The sequence below is a fragment of the Harpia harpyja genome, chromosome 6 (assembly GCF_026419915.1).
Source record: "Harpia harpyja isolate bHarHar1 chromosome 6, bHarHar1 primary haplotype, whole genome shotgun sequence".
Classification (NCBI taxonomy): domain Eukaryota; kingdom Metazoa; phylum Chordata; class Aves; order Accipitriformes; family Accipitridae; genus Harpia; species Harpia harpyja.
The window spans coordinates 1,252,639-1,272,750 of record NC_068945.1 but is presented as its reverse complement, the minus strand read 5'-3'; the positions used below and the strand labels follow the sequence as shown (position 1 = coordinate 1,272,750).

The 20,112-nt window shown below is 41.7% G+C and overlaps 1 protein-coding gene across 1 annotated transcript in view; it reads left to right on the top strand.

Annotated features, from left to right (window-relative positions):
• The window catches only part of EFCAB6 (EF-hand calcium binding domain 6), a 114,554-nt gene that overhangs the window by 54,402 nt on the left and 40,040 nt on the right, over positions 1 to 20,112 (top strand). Inside the window, 7 exon segments of the mRNA XM_052789829.1 lie at positions 3,990 to 4,053; positions 11,363 to 11,477; positions 14,423 to 14,588; positions 15,183 to 15,312; positions 15,675 to 15,910; positions 18,322 to 18,418; positions 19,458 to 19,576. Of these exon segments, the coding sequence (XP_052645789.1) occupies positions 3,990 to 4,053; positions 11,363 to 11,477; positions 14,423 to 14,588; positions 15,183 to 15,312; positions 15,675 to 15,910; positions 18,322 to 18,418; positions 19,458 to 19,576 (927 nt within the window).

Here is a 20,112-nt window from a genome sequence, read left to right as displayed (position 1 = left end):
AAGCCCATTTCTGTTGTCTCTGTTCTGTTGTCTCAGAGCCTTGCCTCAGGATCTCCACACACTTTTCAAAGGAGGCCAAATGTTGCAGGGACACCAAACGCAGGTATAAAGGCTGGCCTCTCAGCTCTGACCCTGAATACCAATTCCAGTGCCGCTCTTAATGCAGCCTTCAGCAGCGCTCTCACAAAATGGTTTGTAGGCCCACCCGGACCTTCACGTTTCTGTCATGAACACAGAAATCAGCAGTGGATATTTGCCACTTGAACTGGCAATATGAGGATTGGAATGCCAGCTGAAGGGCCCTGCCGAAGTACAGCTTGCGCTCACCGGAATTCACCATCGCTCCTTGCCAAGCTCTGCTGTAGAAAGACAAAGCAGAGGAGGAGCGTGCTATCCATCTTCCGAAGGCCTCTCGGGCACCGGGACATCCTTCTGTCTCTCCTAGCGAGGTCTTGGGAAGATACAAGCCTTCTGGATGTTTTTAAAAAGACCACAATCTCCTTTACCTTCTTGCCAAGGTGACTGTTGGGTATGATGCCTTTGAACTCCTTCATACAGCGTGCTCAGCCACTAGCCACTGGGCAGATGTCAACTGTTTGGAAGTGTTAACCTGACTACCTGCCAGCCGTTCGTGTGAGACGAGGTCTCAGGCACGTGGCTTGAGTCATTTTGCTGTCAGGCCAGCGCAGAAGTGAGTCAGTCCCTTGTGCAGAAAGCTAGGACCGTGCTGCGAACGTACCAAGTCTGACCTTTTATTTATGACGTTGACCAGAACTGTTGGTTTACGCATACTGACAAGTTTAAAACAGAACCTTTGGATGTTCAGTTCCTGAATTGGTCAGTGTCTTGGAGCTATGTCAGATGAGTTGCTCCTTCTGTAAGTATACGCAGCGGTTTACATCTTCCCTTCAGTTCCTCTTGCCCCAGTGATGTTCTGTGGTGGCCAAGTCAATTCTGGTACCAACACCTTTAAGCCTCCTAGCCTGGAGTTGAAGGCTTCTGTCCCTCCTCCTGAAATTGCTAAAATGAAACTTCAGTATCCTTATGAATCTTAACGTTACCTCTTCCCTTGTTATGTAAGGGATGCTGTGTGGCTCTTAGTTGCAAATTATGTCTGCTCCTCAGTTTAGCGAGAATTTGTGACGAGTAATGGAAAAGAAACATTGCCTGAAGTCTCTAGGAAAGCAAGTCTGGCCTCTTTCTTACCAAAGTGGTGATTTTGGACCAATGATCTGCAACAGGTGGGATCTTGATATTTCCACATCTTTCCACCTGTAAGGTCTTTAACAGGTTGGGGTGGTTGAGGTGTCCCTACCTGTGAAAGATCCTGTTCCACAATGGCCTTCATCTTAATCCTCAGGACTTTTAGCGGACTGCCTCTGTCTCTGAAATTTTCCTAATTTGCTTTTGTGAGACATTAGGAAATATCTAAGATCTTATGGTTGGCTCCTTCTATGTAAAGGTTTATGGGAACAGAGTGTTCCTGCAGATGCGTTCCAAGATTGTCCCCAAAGCAGAATATGAGCTGTACTTCAGTCGAGAAATCAACCTGTTTGTCTTCTGCAAGCTGAGTTTGTCCCTCCTGTTCTTGAGGTCAAAAGAGCTTTCTTTTTGTATTGGTAAGAACAGATCTTTCAGAGATTCCCCAAGGTTATTTTTACTGAGCTCCAATGCCATTGCTGCTGATAGACTGTCAAAGCAGAGAGCTGGCAAGATAAAAAAAATGCAGATGACTCACCAACATGGAATACAGTTCTGTCAATAGGACACAGTATGCTAAACTCAAGATAAATCAGTGGCCTCACTAATAAATATCTCTGTCCTTAACTTCCACTGAGCCACCATCTGGAGCTTTACCCATACCTTCAGCAAGCATTCTGGCACCCAGAACTGATGTGTTAGAGTAGACGGTTAGCTCAGGTTTGTCAGGCCTGAATGAAGAACTTTGAGACCCAGCCCCAGTGAGATGGGAACGTGCAGGGAGTAGGGTTTGGTGTCTCACGCGGTTGGTAAATGTACTTGTGGCTTATTACTTGAAGGTGGAAAAAGAACATACTTCTCACTAAGTATTTCAAGCTGGCAGCTGGGCAAGAGAGAGTGCGTGGCTAGCCCAGAGAAGCACATATGCTGATTGCTTGGCTAGCTGCTAACAAATGGAAAAGATAATGTCCCTGCCTTCCCAACTACGAGAATGGAGAGTCTCTCTCCTTTTCATGACTGTCAATTTCACAAAACTTGTAACCGCTGCATCTGAAGACTCCTACCCCTCTCAAGTTTGACTGAAATTGGTAGATGGACTCCAAATTTAGGGGAAGGACTGACAGATGTGGATGAAAAGGCTGATTGCATTATTCTTATTTCCCTAGGAAACCAAGGTAAAAGTGGTGCTGGTTAGAGGGGAGTATAATTTAAAATATAAGCTTGCCTGAAATCAGGGTAGATCTCAAGGATCCCTAGTGGCTCTTGTGTCTCTTAACAGGCTTTGAACTCTTTGTGACTCTGTAATTACTGCCTGAAAGCAGGAATAGATTTCTTAGAAATATGTCAGTAACTCTCCAGTTCTTCTCCTTCCCTCTTTTTAAAGCTAGGTAGTGTGTTTGCTTTTCTGCATAAATTTGGGAGACAATTTTAGCTAGTTCTTTAAGAACCTATATGAATACATAGCAATATTCTGTAATTTGTTCTTTCTTTCTTTGTTATTAGTATTCACTGTTCAAGCAGCCTGCTTATATTTGACTCTTTATTGAAGACCGATACAAAAAGAGGCTTTAAGTGCTTCATCCCCTTAATGCAATCTGCTGGTAGTTTCCTTTCTCTGTTGAATAGAAAGCCAAATATTTTCTTGATCCCTCTCACATTACTGAAGCATTTATAGAGTGAGTTCTCATTACTCTTGATATTTTTTATATTGAATCTCACATTGTGTTGTGGCCTTTCAGATTTTGGTCGTATGTACTCATATTTCTCTCTTATACTGTGATGGCATGTTTCACTGATGCACTGCCAGCTCTCCTTAAATTATTTTCCCTTTAGACCCATTCCTCTTGAGACTTTAGTTCCTTGAGAAGGTAGAAACCTACTTTTTTTCATTATTCTCCCACCTTCCTTTTACAACTGTCATAAACTCTGTCATTCCATCATCATTCCTGCCTAGGCTGTATTTCACCTTTTCAAGCAGTTTCTCTGTGTTAATTAGGATGAAATTCAGAAAGACTTTACCTTCACTAGATTTTGCAGCATCAACAGGATGTCACTGACACATTCTGATAATCTGCTGGACAACCTGTGTTCTGCTGTAATCATTTCCCAAGCAATTACAACCAGCTCTTTTGCCCCGGCTGATTCTGCCTCTTTTTTTCTTTGTCTCAGAAAAAAATCTCCAAATCTCCAAGAGCTTCAAATCAAGTCCTGTTTTCCCTGTTTTGCCTGTTGGTGATGTATTGCAGGCATCCTACCATTGTAGCACTCATAATATCATAGGTTTTTGTCATTAGAACTCTAAATAAGGTTTAATTTACTGAACTGTAAGATTGCAGGATCTTCCAAGAACCATAAGGACTTCTAGGTCCCCTTCTTCATACCACGTTTCTTATATTCGTGTACTGACAACCAGCATGCTTGATCCATTCTGTCTGGTTTTGCCTCTTCTATGACCCTGTCATGTATAACCCTAATCCAAGTAGTTTTAGGTCCTCAGTTAAGTGGCTGTGGTTAATACCATCCTGCGAGGTTTTATGCCAGCTCCTTTCTTCAATCTAGTCTAAGGCTTCCCTACTAGGTTATAAAGGTAGTAGATAAAGAGACCTTTTTGTGAATAAGCCCCTGACAGGGAAGGTGGTTGTTTAGATGACATCCTGCAAGTAATCATTCATTTATTTCCAGGACACATCCAGCCTTTGCCCCAGTCTTGAACTTAAGGAGGAAGGGCATAAAGAACATTTGAATTTACCTTCATCACCTGTCTTGTAATTACTTTTTCATTTTCTCAGGGTCATTCATGGCAAGGCCTACGTTGATAGGCAGCAGAATGTAATAATCAGTGGGATGGGGCAGGTAAAGCTGGTAATGTTTTGGCAACCTCTTGCATTCAGGCAAGATAACAGATACCTCAGAAGACCGGGTGCCTTCAGCAAATGAGTCCATCTGAGATCCTGAGGAGGGAGTCAGCAGTCACTGTCATCTTTTGATCCCTTTTGGGAGGCTTAGAGTTAATCTTCTGTGTGCTGCTCAGATCAAAGTAAAACTCTTTTCATTAGCATATTTTTAGAATAAGAGTTAAAATGTTAAGATTATCTTCAAGTTTAGGGAATACTATAAAACACACTTAATAAATCTATAAAATAAGACTGGTGAATATTTCCGCATTTTGCTTATATGGAAATACATGCTCTAAAATTTAGCAAAAATAATTGTTATACCTTTCCTTTTCATGGGTTACAGTAAATCCATAACAGATGTAAAATAAGTACAAGTGGGACACATTACATACCCTTTAATTTAATTTCTTTTCTGTCTTTAAAAGTTATTAAATATTTAATTGTTATTTATTTTAATGGCTTATTGATGAAGGTTGTGGTATTTCAGGAAGAAGAGTATATAGTCCATATCTATGGACTTTCTTATAGGGCCTGAGAAAGAAAGGTATCCTGGCCATCCCTCCAAAGGGAAAAAGCATGAATGTGATTTACTTGGTATCCTGGAAGAGAGAAAACATCATAAGAGATGTTTTTTCCTTTTAAAATCAATGGAAAGACTTTCATTAACTTCTTTATGTTAGCTTAGCCATCTCATGTTAACTGAGGAGGTATTAAAGGGTAAAGGTGGCTCTGTAGCTGATGTAGAAACTTGGGCTGATTAGAAACTAAGCCTGTGATTTGGAGGTTTAGGATCTCCATTTGCAAAAGAAATACTTCAGAGCAGTATCAGTCAATTTTTGGTTTGGTTTTTTTGTGTTGGTTTTGGTTTTTTGGTTTTTTTTTTTTTTCTGTAAAGCAAGCTATACATAAGAAATGTTTGCACAATACAGGCCTTGGAATCAACGTGTGCTCTAACTTGATCAACCTATCATTTTGGTTTGCATCAAAGAAGCTTCTTCCGTGTCTATGTCTTGTTGTCATTAAAGCAGTCTTGTTCATTATTGCTGAATCAAATGTTTGAAACTACAAAAAATAAGTGACTTGCCTTCATGCACAATCTTTCAATTTTAGAATCAAGCAGATTGAAGATCAAGCTAACAAATATGCCCAGAATAGAACTGTTGGTGAAGTAATTAAAAGGCTGAAGGACAGAGTGATACAACAGGCAGCAGCTATCAAAGACAGCTTTTTTTGCCTACAACAAATAATCACATGGGAAAATTAATAAAGCTCACTTGTGGCAGGTAGGAAAAATGTTAGCTATTTTTCTCTATCCTGTACTTTTCCCAGAAAGATACTTATTGTCTTAGCAATGTGCCTGCTCACACAGCTAGAGTTAAATCCTCCAGGACTGTTTCAGTTACTGATGAGCTAAACAGGTCTCATGCAGGTTATTGTATGAGAAAGAATCTCAACTTGTCTTTAAAGACATAAAATTGTTATCCTGTAGCAGTATTACACCTTGAAATCTTCAACTGCTCCCAGTTGTCAAAAAGAACATGTATGAATTGGGACTGGCAAGACGCAGTTGGGACTTGGAGGTCAAATGTCAACCAACAACACACCTCTTATGAGGAGTGGGCATACCTTAAAGAATCACCTAAGCCTTAATTCCGAATCCTTAAGCCCTCTTTGCAACTCCACAGTGGTAGCTGGTAGGAACTGGATATAGGTAGGTGAAGAATAAGATTCTTAACAGATACAGCATGACGCTGCAGGGACAATGACCTAGGCTAATTTTATACCATCTTTCAGATTTCTGAGCCTCAGCTTCCTCTGAACCAGTCATGGGCTGCAGTGTGGCTTGTAATCACAGTGGGACTGGGGGGGGGGGGGGAACCCTGGGGTCTCTGGCTCTCTTCCTTGCTCACTCTTGCTCCGCTTTCAAAGGAGCCTGCAGTGACTGTGTCAGGGAAATCTCCTCTGGATGTCTAGTAGTATTTCAGGGCAGAGACTGGTCCCCAACAGGAGAGAAGAACCTTTCTGTAGCTCTCCTTCGAATTCAGTGGATTTGATCATGTTGTAAATTTCCAATGTAATTATTTGATGTTGGGTGGCTTTTGTTACTGGGTTAGGTGATTTGGGTACAGCATCTTTGCACTGAGAGGATCTACAATAATACGAATGTATTGAAATTGTATAGTTTTTACTTGCCAAGACTTCCAGTTGAATTTTGTAGGTGTCTTTTTTGAGGTAGGGTTTTCTGTGGTGTTCCCAGGTCCCATTGCAGCCTTGATGGCTTATCTGACTGCATGTTGTGCTTTGGACAGACCTATGAGGTCATGGATTTGGGATTGTAGCTGCGATGCTAATGGCACCCACCTGTACATTTCTTTTGTTTCACATTTCAAAGCAAAATGCTTTGCTGAAAGTTGAGACTGGGCAGAAAAAGAGACATGGTGGCTGTAATATTTCTGTAACCTACCTAGGTTTAAGCAGGAGCTGCTGCTGAATAGTGTTATGACAGTAATGCATGCTCTGCCCTTTGCCTCGGCACTGAGGTAAGGTGAGAGTCAGGAAGGGTCAAGCCAGAACTGTACCTTTGAAAATGGCCTGCATAGCGCCTTGAGAAAGTTTGTCCCAATCTGGTTTTGCTCTGGTTCAGTAATAATCATCTTCCCATCCGTATACCGTGGACTGTACATGTTTTCGCCAGCTACTCTTGCGGGGCCAAATGTACTGACTGTGAGGGGGTGACGAGCTGTTGCCTTCCTTTCTCCTCTTCTCAGCGCAGACTCATGAGGTATGTGCTCCGCCTCATATGATGGGACGAAGGCTGTTACTGTAGAGCCTTCCCCTGCAAACACTGCAGCTGCATTCAGGCACACATCTTCTTACCCTCAGGTGGATATCTTGCTGCAATTGTGTGCAGGCAGTGCAATTGCTTTGAAATGAAGGGGTGGGAAAGAGGGAGGACAAAACACATAAAACATTTTCCATTTTTCTTAATGTTTTCTTGTTAGAAATACACTTATTAAGAATGTGTTAAGCTGCAACCCTTCCTCCTATGCAGATCTGACATCTGTGGCACATACCTTTGGGACATTGGCTTTGGTTGCTGTGATTTGCACTACAACGTGATACCTAAGAGGCTTATATGTTGCCTGCGGCTAATGCAGTAGCGTGCGTTTTGTCACTGTTAGGCAGAACAAACTCATTCTACCTGCTGCTTTTTCTTCTGTGTTGGCTGGCTGTGTGCAACTCACATTTAAGATATTTGTATAGCACCAGAAGCTATTGAACAGTTAGTCTTTGTGATTTCAGTGTTCTTTTATTACACTATGGATGATGCATTTCTCAAGTTTTGGCAATGCACAAAGGATAAAAAATCATCATGTACCTGCAGCCAGGTATATGCATCAGTGCACTGTGATGTTCTTGGACCCTGCAAGCTCAGCAGAGCCCAGCTGGGTGGAATACTGCCCAGGAACTCTGCCCTGCTGCTGCTGCTGCCGATCATTCAAAAGGGGCATGCTTCCCTGCAATAGTCCTGTTCTGCTTTGCCTTGTGCTGAGTGAAATAAGCCTACTCTGGAATGAATGAGGATGAGGGCTCTGTGCGAATAAGGGTGATTAAAAGGGTTTCCTCATCAGAACTGGAGTGACAGACTACCTTATGTCTCTGGGAACAGCCCGGACATGTGTGTTTTCAGGTGAAACGCAGACTGAAACTGATTCTCCATCACTTGTGGCCTTCAAAGGTCTCTACACCTTTTGCAAAAGAAAGGGTTTTTCCACCTCATTGCCTAGGTAGAATTCCAACTGGGAGTTTTCACATTCTTCCTGCTTTAATTTCCCTGACAATTCTGTCAAGATGTTCATCAATCCCTGCCCTGGGAGCACAGCTGCTTTTCATCCCAGAGCTCATGGAGTTTCAGTGGTAGATAAAGAATATCTAGAAATGGCTGTCTAGCACCATTGTAGGCATTACGGGGAACCCTGCCCTGGCCTCCAGCTGCTGCTCCAGAAGGATGTAGTACTCTCTGTATCACATCTGCCAGCTGCATATAGATGTTTTGGATACATTAGGGTATCGCAAATGGTGTAGGCAATATGACATGTCGCAAGGGCATTTAGGTGGGTAGGTTGTGAGGCATTTTGGGGTACCACTGAAGTTAAAGTGATCTACAGTGGTACGCTGTTCTTTGACTGGATCCTGACTCTGGAGCTTGGCAGGTGTGCCAACGCCATTGCCCACCTTATTGGCGCATTTGAAACGGCTACTCTGATCTACAGCTTCATTTAGAGCAGCCAGGCAGCTAGTGCCAGCATTGCTTGTCCTCAGAGGTAGAATAGGTTACTCAAACAGTAATAGCATAGTGTGATACTGGTAAACATAAAAGCATACTTGTTTTCTGATTTGTTATTCAAAGCCAAGCCATAGAAGTGGTGTTTTGGGTTTGCGTGGTGGGGTTTTGGTAGCGGGGTAGGGGCTGCAGGGCCAGCTCCTGTGAGAAGCTGCCAGAAGCTCCCCCGGCTGGGAGCCGGACCCGCCGCTGGCCCAGGCCGAGCCCCTCAGCGACGGCGGTAGCACCTCTGGGAGAACAGATTTCAGAAGGGGAACCCCCAGTGAGTGGGGGAGTGGGATGTGAGAGGAACCCCTCTGCGGGTACCAAGGTCAGGGAAGGAGGAGGGGATGCCCCCGCAGCCCACGGTGAGGCGGCAGGCTGTCCCCCCCAGCCCATGGAGGGGAGCCAGGGAGCAGATATCCACCTGCAGCCCATGGTGGACCCCACACCGGAGCAGGGGAATGCCCCCCAAAATAGCCATGACTCCATGGGAAAGCCTGCGCTGGAGCAGTCTGTGCCTGAAGGACTGCAGCCCGTGGAAGGGACCCGCGCTGGAGCAGTTCATGAAGAACTGCAGTCCATGGGAAGGACTTGTGTCAGAGAGGTTCGTGGAGAACTTCTTCCCACACTGGAGCAGGGGAAGAGTGTGAGGAGTCCTCCCCCTGAAGAGGAAGGAGCAGCAGAGACAATGTGTGATGAACTGACCCCAACCCACATTCCCTGGAGGTACAGAAAATCAAAACTGAGAGTGGAGTTGAGCCCGGGAAGGAGGGAGGGGTGAGGGAAGGTGTTTTAAGATTTGGGTTTACTTCCCATTATCCTGTTTTGATTTGATTGGTAGTAAATGAAATTGATTTTGGTTTTTTTCCCCAGGTTGAGACTGTTTTTTGCCTGTGACCTTGACTGGTAAGTGATCCCTCCCTGTGCTTGTGTTGACCCATGAGCTTTTCTTTAGATTTTCTCCTCCCCATCCGACCAGGATGGGGGAGGAGTGAGCGAGCAGCTTTGTGGTGCTTTGTTGCCAGCTGGGCTTAAACCACGACAAGTAGGCAAAAGCTGTCTGCCCAACTTGGAAATGGATAAGCTCTGTTTATTTGTATAACATTATGTTACAGCAGTATTAAGGGAGTGGGCAGAATGCACCTTTATATTCCTCTGAAGGGTAATTGATCTTGGTATGCCCAAATAACCCAAAAATGCAGACATAAAATCACCAGTTAACCTTTGCAGGGTGATACCAACACTGTCGGTGCTCTGTGTTTTTCTTTCTAGCTTACACCATAAGGACACCTTTTAGCTGCTTGCCTGTGGAGTACCAAAGGTGTGAGGCGGGTTAGTGAAGGGGGATGCCAAACTCCACCACCTTTACCAAAGAGTAGCATAGTTCCTCTGTCTTCACTGGCCTGGATCTCCTAGGAACGGGACAAGTAGGCACAGATGCTGCCTTTGCACCTTTGGACTTGTCAAAATTTTAATATAGTTCAAAATCAGGAAGATGGTAACTGAAGCTCTGTCAGGGGTCCTGGGGTAACGTCAACAATTTGCATGTGTGCCTTCGCTTTTCCGAAGGATTACAATATCTCCTCCCTGCAAGGGTGTCATCAATCCTCTTCCTTTAAATAAGACTTAGAAACTATGCCTTTTGTGAGCCATTCAGCACAGGACAACGACCTAGTTGTACAATTTAATATGACTTAATCTTGCATGCAGTTTTGGTGGAGTTTTATCACTTTTTTTTCTCTAGATGAAAGTGCTAATAGTTGAGACTGTAGTCACCAACATTACTATTGTGACTGATTCTCTCCAGCTTTGATTGGATTTGTGTGGCCAGATTTCCTTATCGCTACTATTAAGCATTTGATCTGATGGTAAATACTTGTTCAACTGAACATAAAATATGCTTGCTTATCCAGAAGCTTTACATTCACAGAAAGGAATGATAATTTGCTAATTATTCTCACTTTTTTAACACTCCTTATGCTGTTCAGCTATTTAATGATTTTTTTCTTTTAATCTGTACAATTAACTGAAATATAATGGCAAGAGTAATCGCTGCAGGAAGACTTGGAAAGTCAGGACAGAGCTGTGCAGGATGGTTATAAAGAAACACACCCAAATTAGCAGTTACAAAGCAGCCAAGGAAATGAAAGATTTTAGAGAAAGCCCTCAGCAGCAGCAGGGGCTGCAACTACAACTCTTCAGGGAAACAGGAGGTGGGAAAAGTAGAAGAAAACCAGGGACCTCTCCACAGTCGTCTGCAAGGTAACGTTAAGAGGGGCGCAATGGGAGACTGCTGCCACTCCGGACTGCTGCATCTCTTAGATGCAGAGAGGTAAAGGGTCTGCCAAAAAAAGGAGAAAGGGGCATGGGAGGCATGTAGGAAGATCAGAAAGTTCCTTGCCAAAATAGATTGCCTAAAATGGATCCCCAAACATGCTTTGAAGAGCAGCAATGCAGAAGGAATGAATCGTGCCTTCCACGTCGCTGCAGCTGTATGTGGTTCAGGGGCCTGAATCCATCCTGCAGCATTTCTTGTCCAGGAGGTAGTTGTCACAGGCTTGTGGGGAAAAGTTGTAGCAGCAAATTCTACAAACGACAGTTTTCCTCCAGTCTGCTAAATGAGCTAACATCATTTCTTCTGGCACTTTTTACTTTCCAGGTGAAGTTTAATCTTAGCCTGTCACTCAGAGCTTTTGCTTAAAATGCCAGTCTCAAAAATACAGTCAAATTTTGCTCTCTGTCTCTTTCTGTATAGAATTGAAGTTGTACAGAGTAGACCTATATTTGACTTACTGTAAATGTAAGGAAGAGAGATCAATTTTCAGAGTAATTTCAAATTGAGCCATAGGATAAAACACCCAGATATTTAGTATTCAAAATGGCATATTAAGCAAGAAAATAGGCCATTATATAACTTATTTGATTTCTCTTCTAACAGGTGTTGGGAGATCATGGCATGCCAATGGATGACAGTCAATTTAATCTACTAACAGAAAAGTTAGGGTTACCAGATGGAGGGTTGAGTTATCTGGATTTTGTGGCAACACTGGCAGGTAAAGGAATTTTAACAGCAATAAAGCATGAAACAAACCTTTCCTGGAAAATCCAGAACTTTTCTCTTTTGAGAAAAGGCTATTGGTGAAATTAGGAAGATATCAGTGATACGATTTTTAGCACACGGATGACCTTCCTGTCTGTAGTTCTTTGACTCCTGATCCAGCTGAGCTGCTGAGTAGCTAATTCAGGACAAGAGGAAAACTGGAACATGTGGGCTGTGAACTAACTAAAGGTCCACAGAGAGGTGCCATGGAGTTGTCACTAACAGATTGCAAAAAATAACTGACTGATTGCTCTGCCTTGAGTAGATCCTTGTCCTCAGCATTTGTAACTCTTATTCACAGTCTTGGAATTATCCTAAATTACAGTGGATGATTTTATAGTAGTGATGTCCAGCAACTTCTTCTATTCTGTGTAAAAAGCCAGAAGACAGTAACTAGTCCTTTCAGGAAAGAAAGATCTGTTAGTAAGCCATTAGTGATGAGTTTTAGTGGCAGTATATACAACTGGAGCTCTGTGGTGTGATCTGGTTATTTATTGGATTATGGTTTTAATTTAAAGTACTGCTTTTGAACGTTAAAGCTCCTAAGGGACATTGCTACTAGAGAATGCTGAAATGTGGTTATCTATAAAGTAATTGATAGTTTTATTAGAGTATCAAGAATCCCAGTGAGAGAGCAAGGTTTACTGTTTGTGCAGATATAGATGTATTGTCCACCTATATAATGAGGATGTGGTCTTCATTGATTTACTGTTGCTGAGGAATGAATACCAGAGGAATATATTTGTAATTTGGGAGCACGTTTTGTCACCTCAGCTACTTGCCTTAACCCGTCAGTAATTTCACTGATTTCAAGGTACTGTAAGAAAGGGTTTTGATTTTCAGCTCTTAAAAATTCAACTGATGGAATCTGAACTCATTTCTTAGGGTGGAACCTTGAGTGCAGACTAAAGCTACTAAGTAATTATTCATTTCTCATTTCTTTTATATTTATGCTGTAAGTCTGGATTTTGTGGGTAAAATTCTGATGCCACTGAAGTCAATGGCAGTTTTTCCCTTGGCTTCAAGGCCTGTTTTAACTTCCGTATTATGCTTCTGTTATTTTTCTCAGAGGTGCGCATTTACTTTTTTCACACTGTTACTATTCTTTTCTGCTGTCATTATTTCTCTTTTAGAACTAAGACAAGAGAGAGAGCTTACTTGTGGCTGGCTGACATGATATTCAGGTTTTTCTTCATTCAGGCCTAGAAGTTTAGAAGTTTGTGAATATAGGCAGCTAACCATCTGTCCACCAAAATATGTGCGCCTTCATCCAGTAGCCTAATAAAACATGTTTGAAACAGGTTCACCTCGGGGAAAATGAGTGTGCCAGCTCTTTGATTTAAATCAAGAATCAACAGTGTTTTGTCTGTATTTAAAGCTTTTGCTTTTGCCAATTATGAGAATCACAACTTTTCTTTCCATACGTTACTACATCTTATAGTTGAAAAAGGAAGCGTGACTCACATTTACCATAAAGTAAGTCTCAGAAACCAGAAGGCAAAGAAAAAACCCTCCTAACTTTTATTTTTCAATGATTTGTGATTCACTGGGGTGGAAGGTGGTCTGTAGTTACAGAAAAAGAGACCTGATTTTCTTCTTATAAGCTTTAGTGGGAAGACAACACAAATATAAATTTTCTTGGCTAGACTTCAGTAGAAACTGGAATTGAAAAAAGGGAAGGATAGTGCATGTCTGTAGGGGGGAGTAGGATTTAAAGGGTAAAATCAGGAGAAGTTAAAATGATGCAGTGAATACTATTTAGTGATTCTTTGGAGTAGTTGTACAGGCTCTTATGTGTCGGTGTATGTAAATCTTTTTAAAAGAAAAGAAACGTTCCTTTAGAACAGACCACTAACTTAGCATTTTTCTTATCAATCAGGAGTAGGGTGTAGTGAAATGTCAGTGAGTACATTTTTGTTTGCAGGTTTCTCCCATTTTAAAATCTGACGTGAATTACTTTACTCCTCTATATGGCTCATATGTTGCAGAAAAATCCTAAAATGTTCAAGAGGCTACAAAAGATGCTTGGTCTCTTATTCCCCAGAAGCAAGGCAAAATAGGTTCCTAGAGTATCACTGCACAATGAGAAGAAGGAATCAGATCTGGAACAGTGACCAAAATAGCTTTTCTATGGCCTAAAAGTAGTTTAGCCCTTCAGGACTGGAAGTACATGGGTGCCCTGCTGGGAAGCTGGCTGTCGCCCTTTCCTGGTCCTGCTGGGCTGTGGTATAATAAACTTCTGACAATATGAAGCTGCTGTTTGTGCAGGACTGAATCTTGCCAGAACAGAACATTAGGTGAAATAGTTTCAGGGATGATGCTTTGTTAAGTCAGGAGTGTTTTGATGGCAGATCTCCTGAAATAGCTCACATCGCTTCAAACGGGAGGAGAGCTTAGCCAGGATAGAATTGCTCCAGGGGAGATGGTCTAGCCTGGCGCGATCGTGCTACACAGTCAAAGATGTAACAAATTACTTTCTCTGACACTCTCTGCAGCTCCTGTGTTCCCTCACTGAGACAGACGGACGATATGACAGCAAGTCACAGCTTTCACAGTGCTCCTTTTCTCCTCCTCCGGTCTGATACCTCCCTTCCTCAAAGCAACCAGGCACCAGAGAAGGCTAACGCAAAAGAAAAAGGCTTTGTCTCAGCTGTGCTTTCTTCAGCTGAGATTATCTTCGCCTCGTGCTGGGAAAACTATAGCAGCTGAGGCCATTACTGTAAATTGGGTGGACATCACTAATGCTTCATACAGCTATTGGACTTAGTCATGTTTGGGGTGTAAAGAATATGGTTGCAGGGTTTCTTGTTTTGTTTATGTTACATTACTGCGCTATTTATCAGATATGTTTAATATAATCTCTTCAATGTTTGCTATAATTTGATTTCGTTATTGCAGATGCCAGATTGAATGGGCCGGGAGCTACATTATGTAACAGTCCAAACCACAGAGTAAATGATGCTAAATATCACTACATGACTGCTGAAGAGTGTCTCAATCAACTTAATGATAAGCTGATGGAAGTCTATGAGATAAACACATTGAGCCATGGTTTGCTTTGGCAGTGAAGCTGGTTGTTATTTTGATGTAAACATTTGTTTTAAAAGTTGGTTTGGAGGAGCTGTCAGGAAAGTGACTCTAAAAATTATGTTGGATTTCATGTCTTCTGTGTTCTCAGAAATGTCCAGTTCAAATACTTTCAGTTTTCAAGGCAAAAACTTTTTTTTTTCTAGTTGTCTTCTGAGCAGCCTCTGCCAGGAAAATAGGATCCGAGTTATTTTTTTCCCATCCTTTTGTGAGCATAGCTATTAAAGATTCTGCAATTAGAAAAGAATAAGTGTACTATTCATTCATGGAACAGTCCATCTAATCATGAGAATGATCTTTCAAGAAGACGTTCTTAGTTCCTAAATCTTGCAACACAGTGGTCTTAATAAAGAGTTGTTTCCCAGCTTTTCTGTGTTTGTTTATTGTTTTCTGTAATTACCATTAGAACGTGCTCCTTGAATTCCCTCCATGGATATGCACAGAGTAAGAGAGGTCACATTTTACAAAGGAAAGAAGCCACAGTCATTACCAGTTCATCCCATCCCATCCCTGTTCCCTGGGAGAAGTGGAAAGATCAGCATTCAGGAAACTGATCTTCTGTTCAAACCAGCTTGGACACACCTAGCAAAGCTCATCATATTGATCATAATTACTTCAGATTTCTGAAGAACTGCACCATTTTAAAGGTGTTTGAACATTTTGCATCTATTTTAATGGGAGAAGCTGGTAGAACAATTGCTGTAAAGTCTCTCTTCATTACAGGTTTTTCTAAGGGTGTGCATGAGTAGAAATGAGGTACTTCTCAGTATAGTACCGATGGAAAGTAGAAGTTAATTTGTAAATTTGTATGGGGGTGGCTTTTTGATGCTCCCTACTTTTGCTCAGTTCTGTACATGCTTGAGATCAAAGCAATAAGACTGCAGTTTACTGCAGACTATACCAAGTGTTTAGTAAGGCAGTACTATATAAATGCTTTGTATTCTCAAACTGCTTTAAAGTATTTGCCTGTTGTCAAAACAAGTCTAGAGCAAACATTTGTTATTTATGTTTAAAAATATGTAGTTGACATGTTAAATATATTTAGTAAAATATTCCTTGTTAGGACACCTATTCTGTCTTCCATGAAACAGACAGTAATCATGACAGTATCATCAACTTGCTTGACTTTTGGCAATTCTTGGACAGCTTTCTGCTTCATCTTAGAGATGAGGAATTCCTGCGCCTGCTTGGTTTGTTGGGAATGAACGTGACCTCCAGGTTAAATTACCAAGTATTCTGTCAACGGTTCCACACCCAAGAAACTAAGGAGGTACCTCCTCAGCTCGTGCCATCTCACAAGTAAGAAAGAAAACATTGTGTGGTACCTACAGTAATCTTATATGTTTACAGAAATGAATATGCTGTGTGAAAATTTATATTGGGTATAATTGAAAAAAGATAGTATTGAAATATGTCTTTATCAAGCCGAAGTTGGGTAGCTTTACCAAATTCTCAGTGATTTATGACTCCATTAAATCAGATATTGAATCCACCACTAGCTTAATATGCCAGAACTACCCCTGGGGACTGCTTAAATCTGTAAGGTCAAACATATATACTGGTGCCTGAGTTGGAGCCTTAGAGGTGAGCTAGCCTCCAAACTGGACGACTTTGCTGCATCTTCCAAGCATGCGGAACTGGGGATATGGTTTGGGAATCAGATGTCATTTTGGATTGAGGAGCAGCCAGGGTATTACCTGTTTGGCACAGTGTCTGTCAGTTCTGAGACTAATATTGTTGTTAGTGTACATTACAGTAGCCTGAAGCGTCCTGCTCCAGACCTTTATGCCACCAGGGCACTGAGAGTAGACAAGATCAGATGAGGTGCACAGAAGCGTTGAGGCACTGTGGAGTGGATGGAGGGTAGGGAGAATAGTGCTGCAACCTCCCTTCCTGCGAGAAGCGATGCTACTTGAAACGTCTGGAATTTTAAAGTTTGAGCTTAACTTTAATGATAATTGGCATTTAGCCACTAAAAAATTCATTCTAAAAACTCAGTGTGAAACTCTGTTTAACTATGCAAACATAGATAAATTCATAAAAATAATGACAAGATACAGCAGGACTGAAAAAGCTCCTGATCAGCAGCTCATCTCTGCTGCGGCAGTGAAGATGTGATATATACACATAGGCTTATTTCCCAGTTTTTATTTGTCTCTCACAGCATTACTGTTGGCTCTGATATTAGTAATATTTATCTGCTTGGTTTTTTTTTTCCTGAGTTGGACAACTGAGTGAATCAAGGACATCACTCTAAAGCAAGAAAGGAAACTGATCGTGATTGAGTCTTGCTAACAGTTGGAGTCGGAGACGGTTACTGTTGTGCTCTCATTTCTGTTTCAGTTTGGACTTTGCTAGAAACTGAAACATTTTGAATTTAGCTCCAGAATTTCCTCGTTTCAAATACTATTACTGTTTCAGAAGTCCAGGAAAGAAAATATAGTGATTGAAAGCCTTAAGAGCACTTGCGTTTTCCCAGCTAAGTATTTAGACCATTTTTGTTGGTCGATTGTTTAGGCTTATGCAATCTTCTCTCAAGCAGTGGGAGTGGGCAAAACTCAGAAGGTTCCCAGGCACCTAAACCAGATTAATGTGGCATTCATGTTTCTGAATCCAAACGGAGCCCTCAGCAAAGGCTGTCAAGGCCCGGAGCCCCAGGAGCTCAGAAGTGGCAGAGTTGACTGTGTTGCAGTTCTCCAGGACTTCAGCTCTGGTGTGCACATACCACGGGTGGTACAGAACTCAGTGGGTAGGTCAGATGTAGTGACCACATCTCACCTGGTCTGCAGACCCAATATTCCTCTCCCTCTTGTTTGAGAATCTTGGTCCAGGGAGCGTATTCCTGGCTCTGAAGCCGTACGTCTGCAGCATTTCCTCACAAAGCAGTAGCCGGAGAAGAAGCAGGTGCTAGGACGCAGCATGAGGTGGGCAGCTGTGTGTTAAGAGAAATGACCAGCCCCTCCTCGGTTTTCTAACTGGAAGTGCTTAGAAAAGCTAAAGAGAACGGGGCACCAAAAGAAGACCCCACTTCTCAGGCGATGGAAGGTGCACTACTTCAAAGAATGGTGAGACATAAGATCCCCTCGATTCTTGGGTACGTGTGTCCTTGCGTAGCACACGGATTTAGTCAGCTTTCTGTGTAGTGCTACGGCTATGCTGGATCCTAATCCGAGGCACCCATATTCCTCTGCATGCTTGGATTCAACCAGGCCCCCAAAAGTTAGGCACTTGTCACGGTGTCTGAATTTGCAAATGTGGGTCTTACTCACCAGAGTTACTAGCCATGCCTTGGCTACTTACAAAGACAGTTTTGATCTACGTTATTGTTGTAAATCAAGGATAATCTTCCTGGAGTCGCTCCAGGATGTAATTGTTTCTGAGATAATTAACATTTCCTTCTATGCGTATAAATGATCCATGCCGGCTCTTGAGTTTGAGGGAGAATTGAACAACATTGGTTTGAAAATAAATAGGGAATTACAAAATTTAAAACATCTTCGCTAACCTGCAGCTAGGGAAATAAGGCAGTATTTAAAGAATTACGTTTACACAGATGTGAAGTAACAGTCTTTAATGGGTGTCTTAGAAACTAGGAAACAAAACCACCACTACCATGAAGAACAATAAAAAGGAAGGAAACTTGTGGAGATTAAAGATCCCAGTAACGTAAAACATAGCTATTCGTTATTCTTTTTTTTTTCTTTGCTGAGAAAAAACCAGATGATAACGGATGCAGAGCTAGCTTGTGATCACGCTCATTACTACCTTGTTATCAAAGCAAGAACCAGATGGCATGACCTAGCAAGGGTAAGAAGAATGTTTTCTTTAAATAAATAAGCAGCACTAATAGATTTCAGAACATTATGCAATGTTGATCTTCTGATTCTATAAATATTCAGAGACCCTTGCAAAATAGCTCATTAATGATAAAAACTTACTATGTGATTAAAAAATCAACAGTTTGAATAATATTCAGTTTTTGTAACACTGATTATGTAGTAGGTGCTATTAAAGTTATTTCTAAAACTTTCTTCGTATTTTACTATTGTTGGTTTTATTTAATGGTTCTGTTGTAAGAGTAGTAATGAGCTTCATCTGAGGCCTGTTTGACTATGTGCTGTACACAAACACACACCTACTCCTGTGCTGACACCCAGTGTTGCCCAACACAGTGAAGCGTTGACTGCGATGCTTACACCATCCAAAGAGACTCTCACAAAACTGTCCTATAAAAATTATTGCCACCTTTTTATCTTAACTTGTTGAATAGTTGCAATATTTGGACAACAGCGTAGCACAAAGAAAAATGAATATAATATTTTCATTAAATGTTTGCGTAAGTCAGACAATAGTACTGCTAGTCTCAGTTTGCAAGATGAATGGTAAAAAACCCAACAAACCCAACCAACCGACCAAAACACAAAGCAAAACCAAATTCATATTGGGTATAGAACAATTTGGGGAGCAAATCTGAGGGTCTGCCATTTTCCAGTGCCTTCATCTTCCACTGGCAAGCTTCAGCAGTGGGCATACCCACAGCTGCAGGCACACATCTCTTGCTCATATCTCCTGTGTTTGCCATCAGTAAGAAACTTTCCACACAGAGTGCATCATCACCTAAACACCTGTAATGTCAATCCTGATTCAAGCTTCTGAGAGTTGCACATCCATAGTGGAAAGTAGGAAACAGTAAAAATCAAATGAAAAAACATTAAAAGGTGAAATTCAGACGTGCATGATTTTCCGTTTCTTTCTCAGTTCCCATTATTCATTAAGCTTATAGAGAGATCAAATATTTTGTCAAACTTGTTGATTCCTGTTAGTGATGATTTCTTTTACATTCCAGAATTTTCAGGAATTTGACAGTGAAGGAAATGGCATTAAACAGCCAAGGGACTTGAAGAAAGTCTTGTTCAGATTTGGCATTCCAATCACCCTGAAAGAATTTAAGCAGCTTTGGGCAAGGTATGACAACTCTAAATGATTAGCTTTTGCAATAATGTATCTTTTATAGGATTACAGAGCCTTTGGTAGTGCAGCAAATGACAGTAGATTACACTGCACAAGAAATCTTTTATTTTGTTACGATTGTGGCCTCAGATCATGACGCTGTGTTAGAGGTGGCTACATCTTATTATACGAAGTTCAAGAATGCAGTTAGGTCCATCAGTTTCCAATGAATTCAAAGATATGACTTTCTCTTGGCTTCAGTATTACCGATCCTTTTAATTTAACGCGAATTTTCTTCTTGGACAGCAGGCACCTTAGGTCACTGGTTAAATTAACTTGGTTTTCATCAATTTTGTTCATACACACAAACGCCTACCTCAGTTTGTGATGGGTGAAAGTCAGTTCCAGGTGTCTCAGGTCAGGTGGGAACTGCAGACAAAGCTTCCACCGAAAAGGTCCGTGGACAGTCGGCATCGCATACCCATCTGAAGGCAGTGCTACCAGCGTCTCCTTTTCAGAGCACTAAATTTACTTGCAATATTTTCTACCCA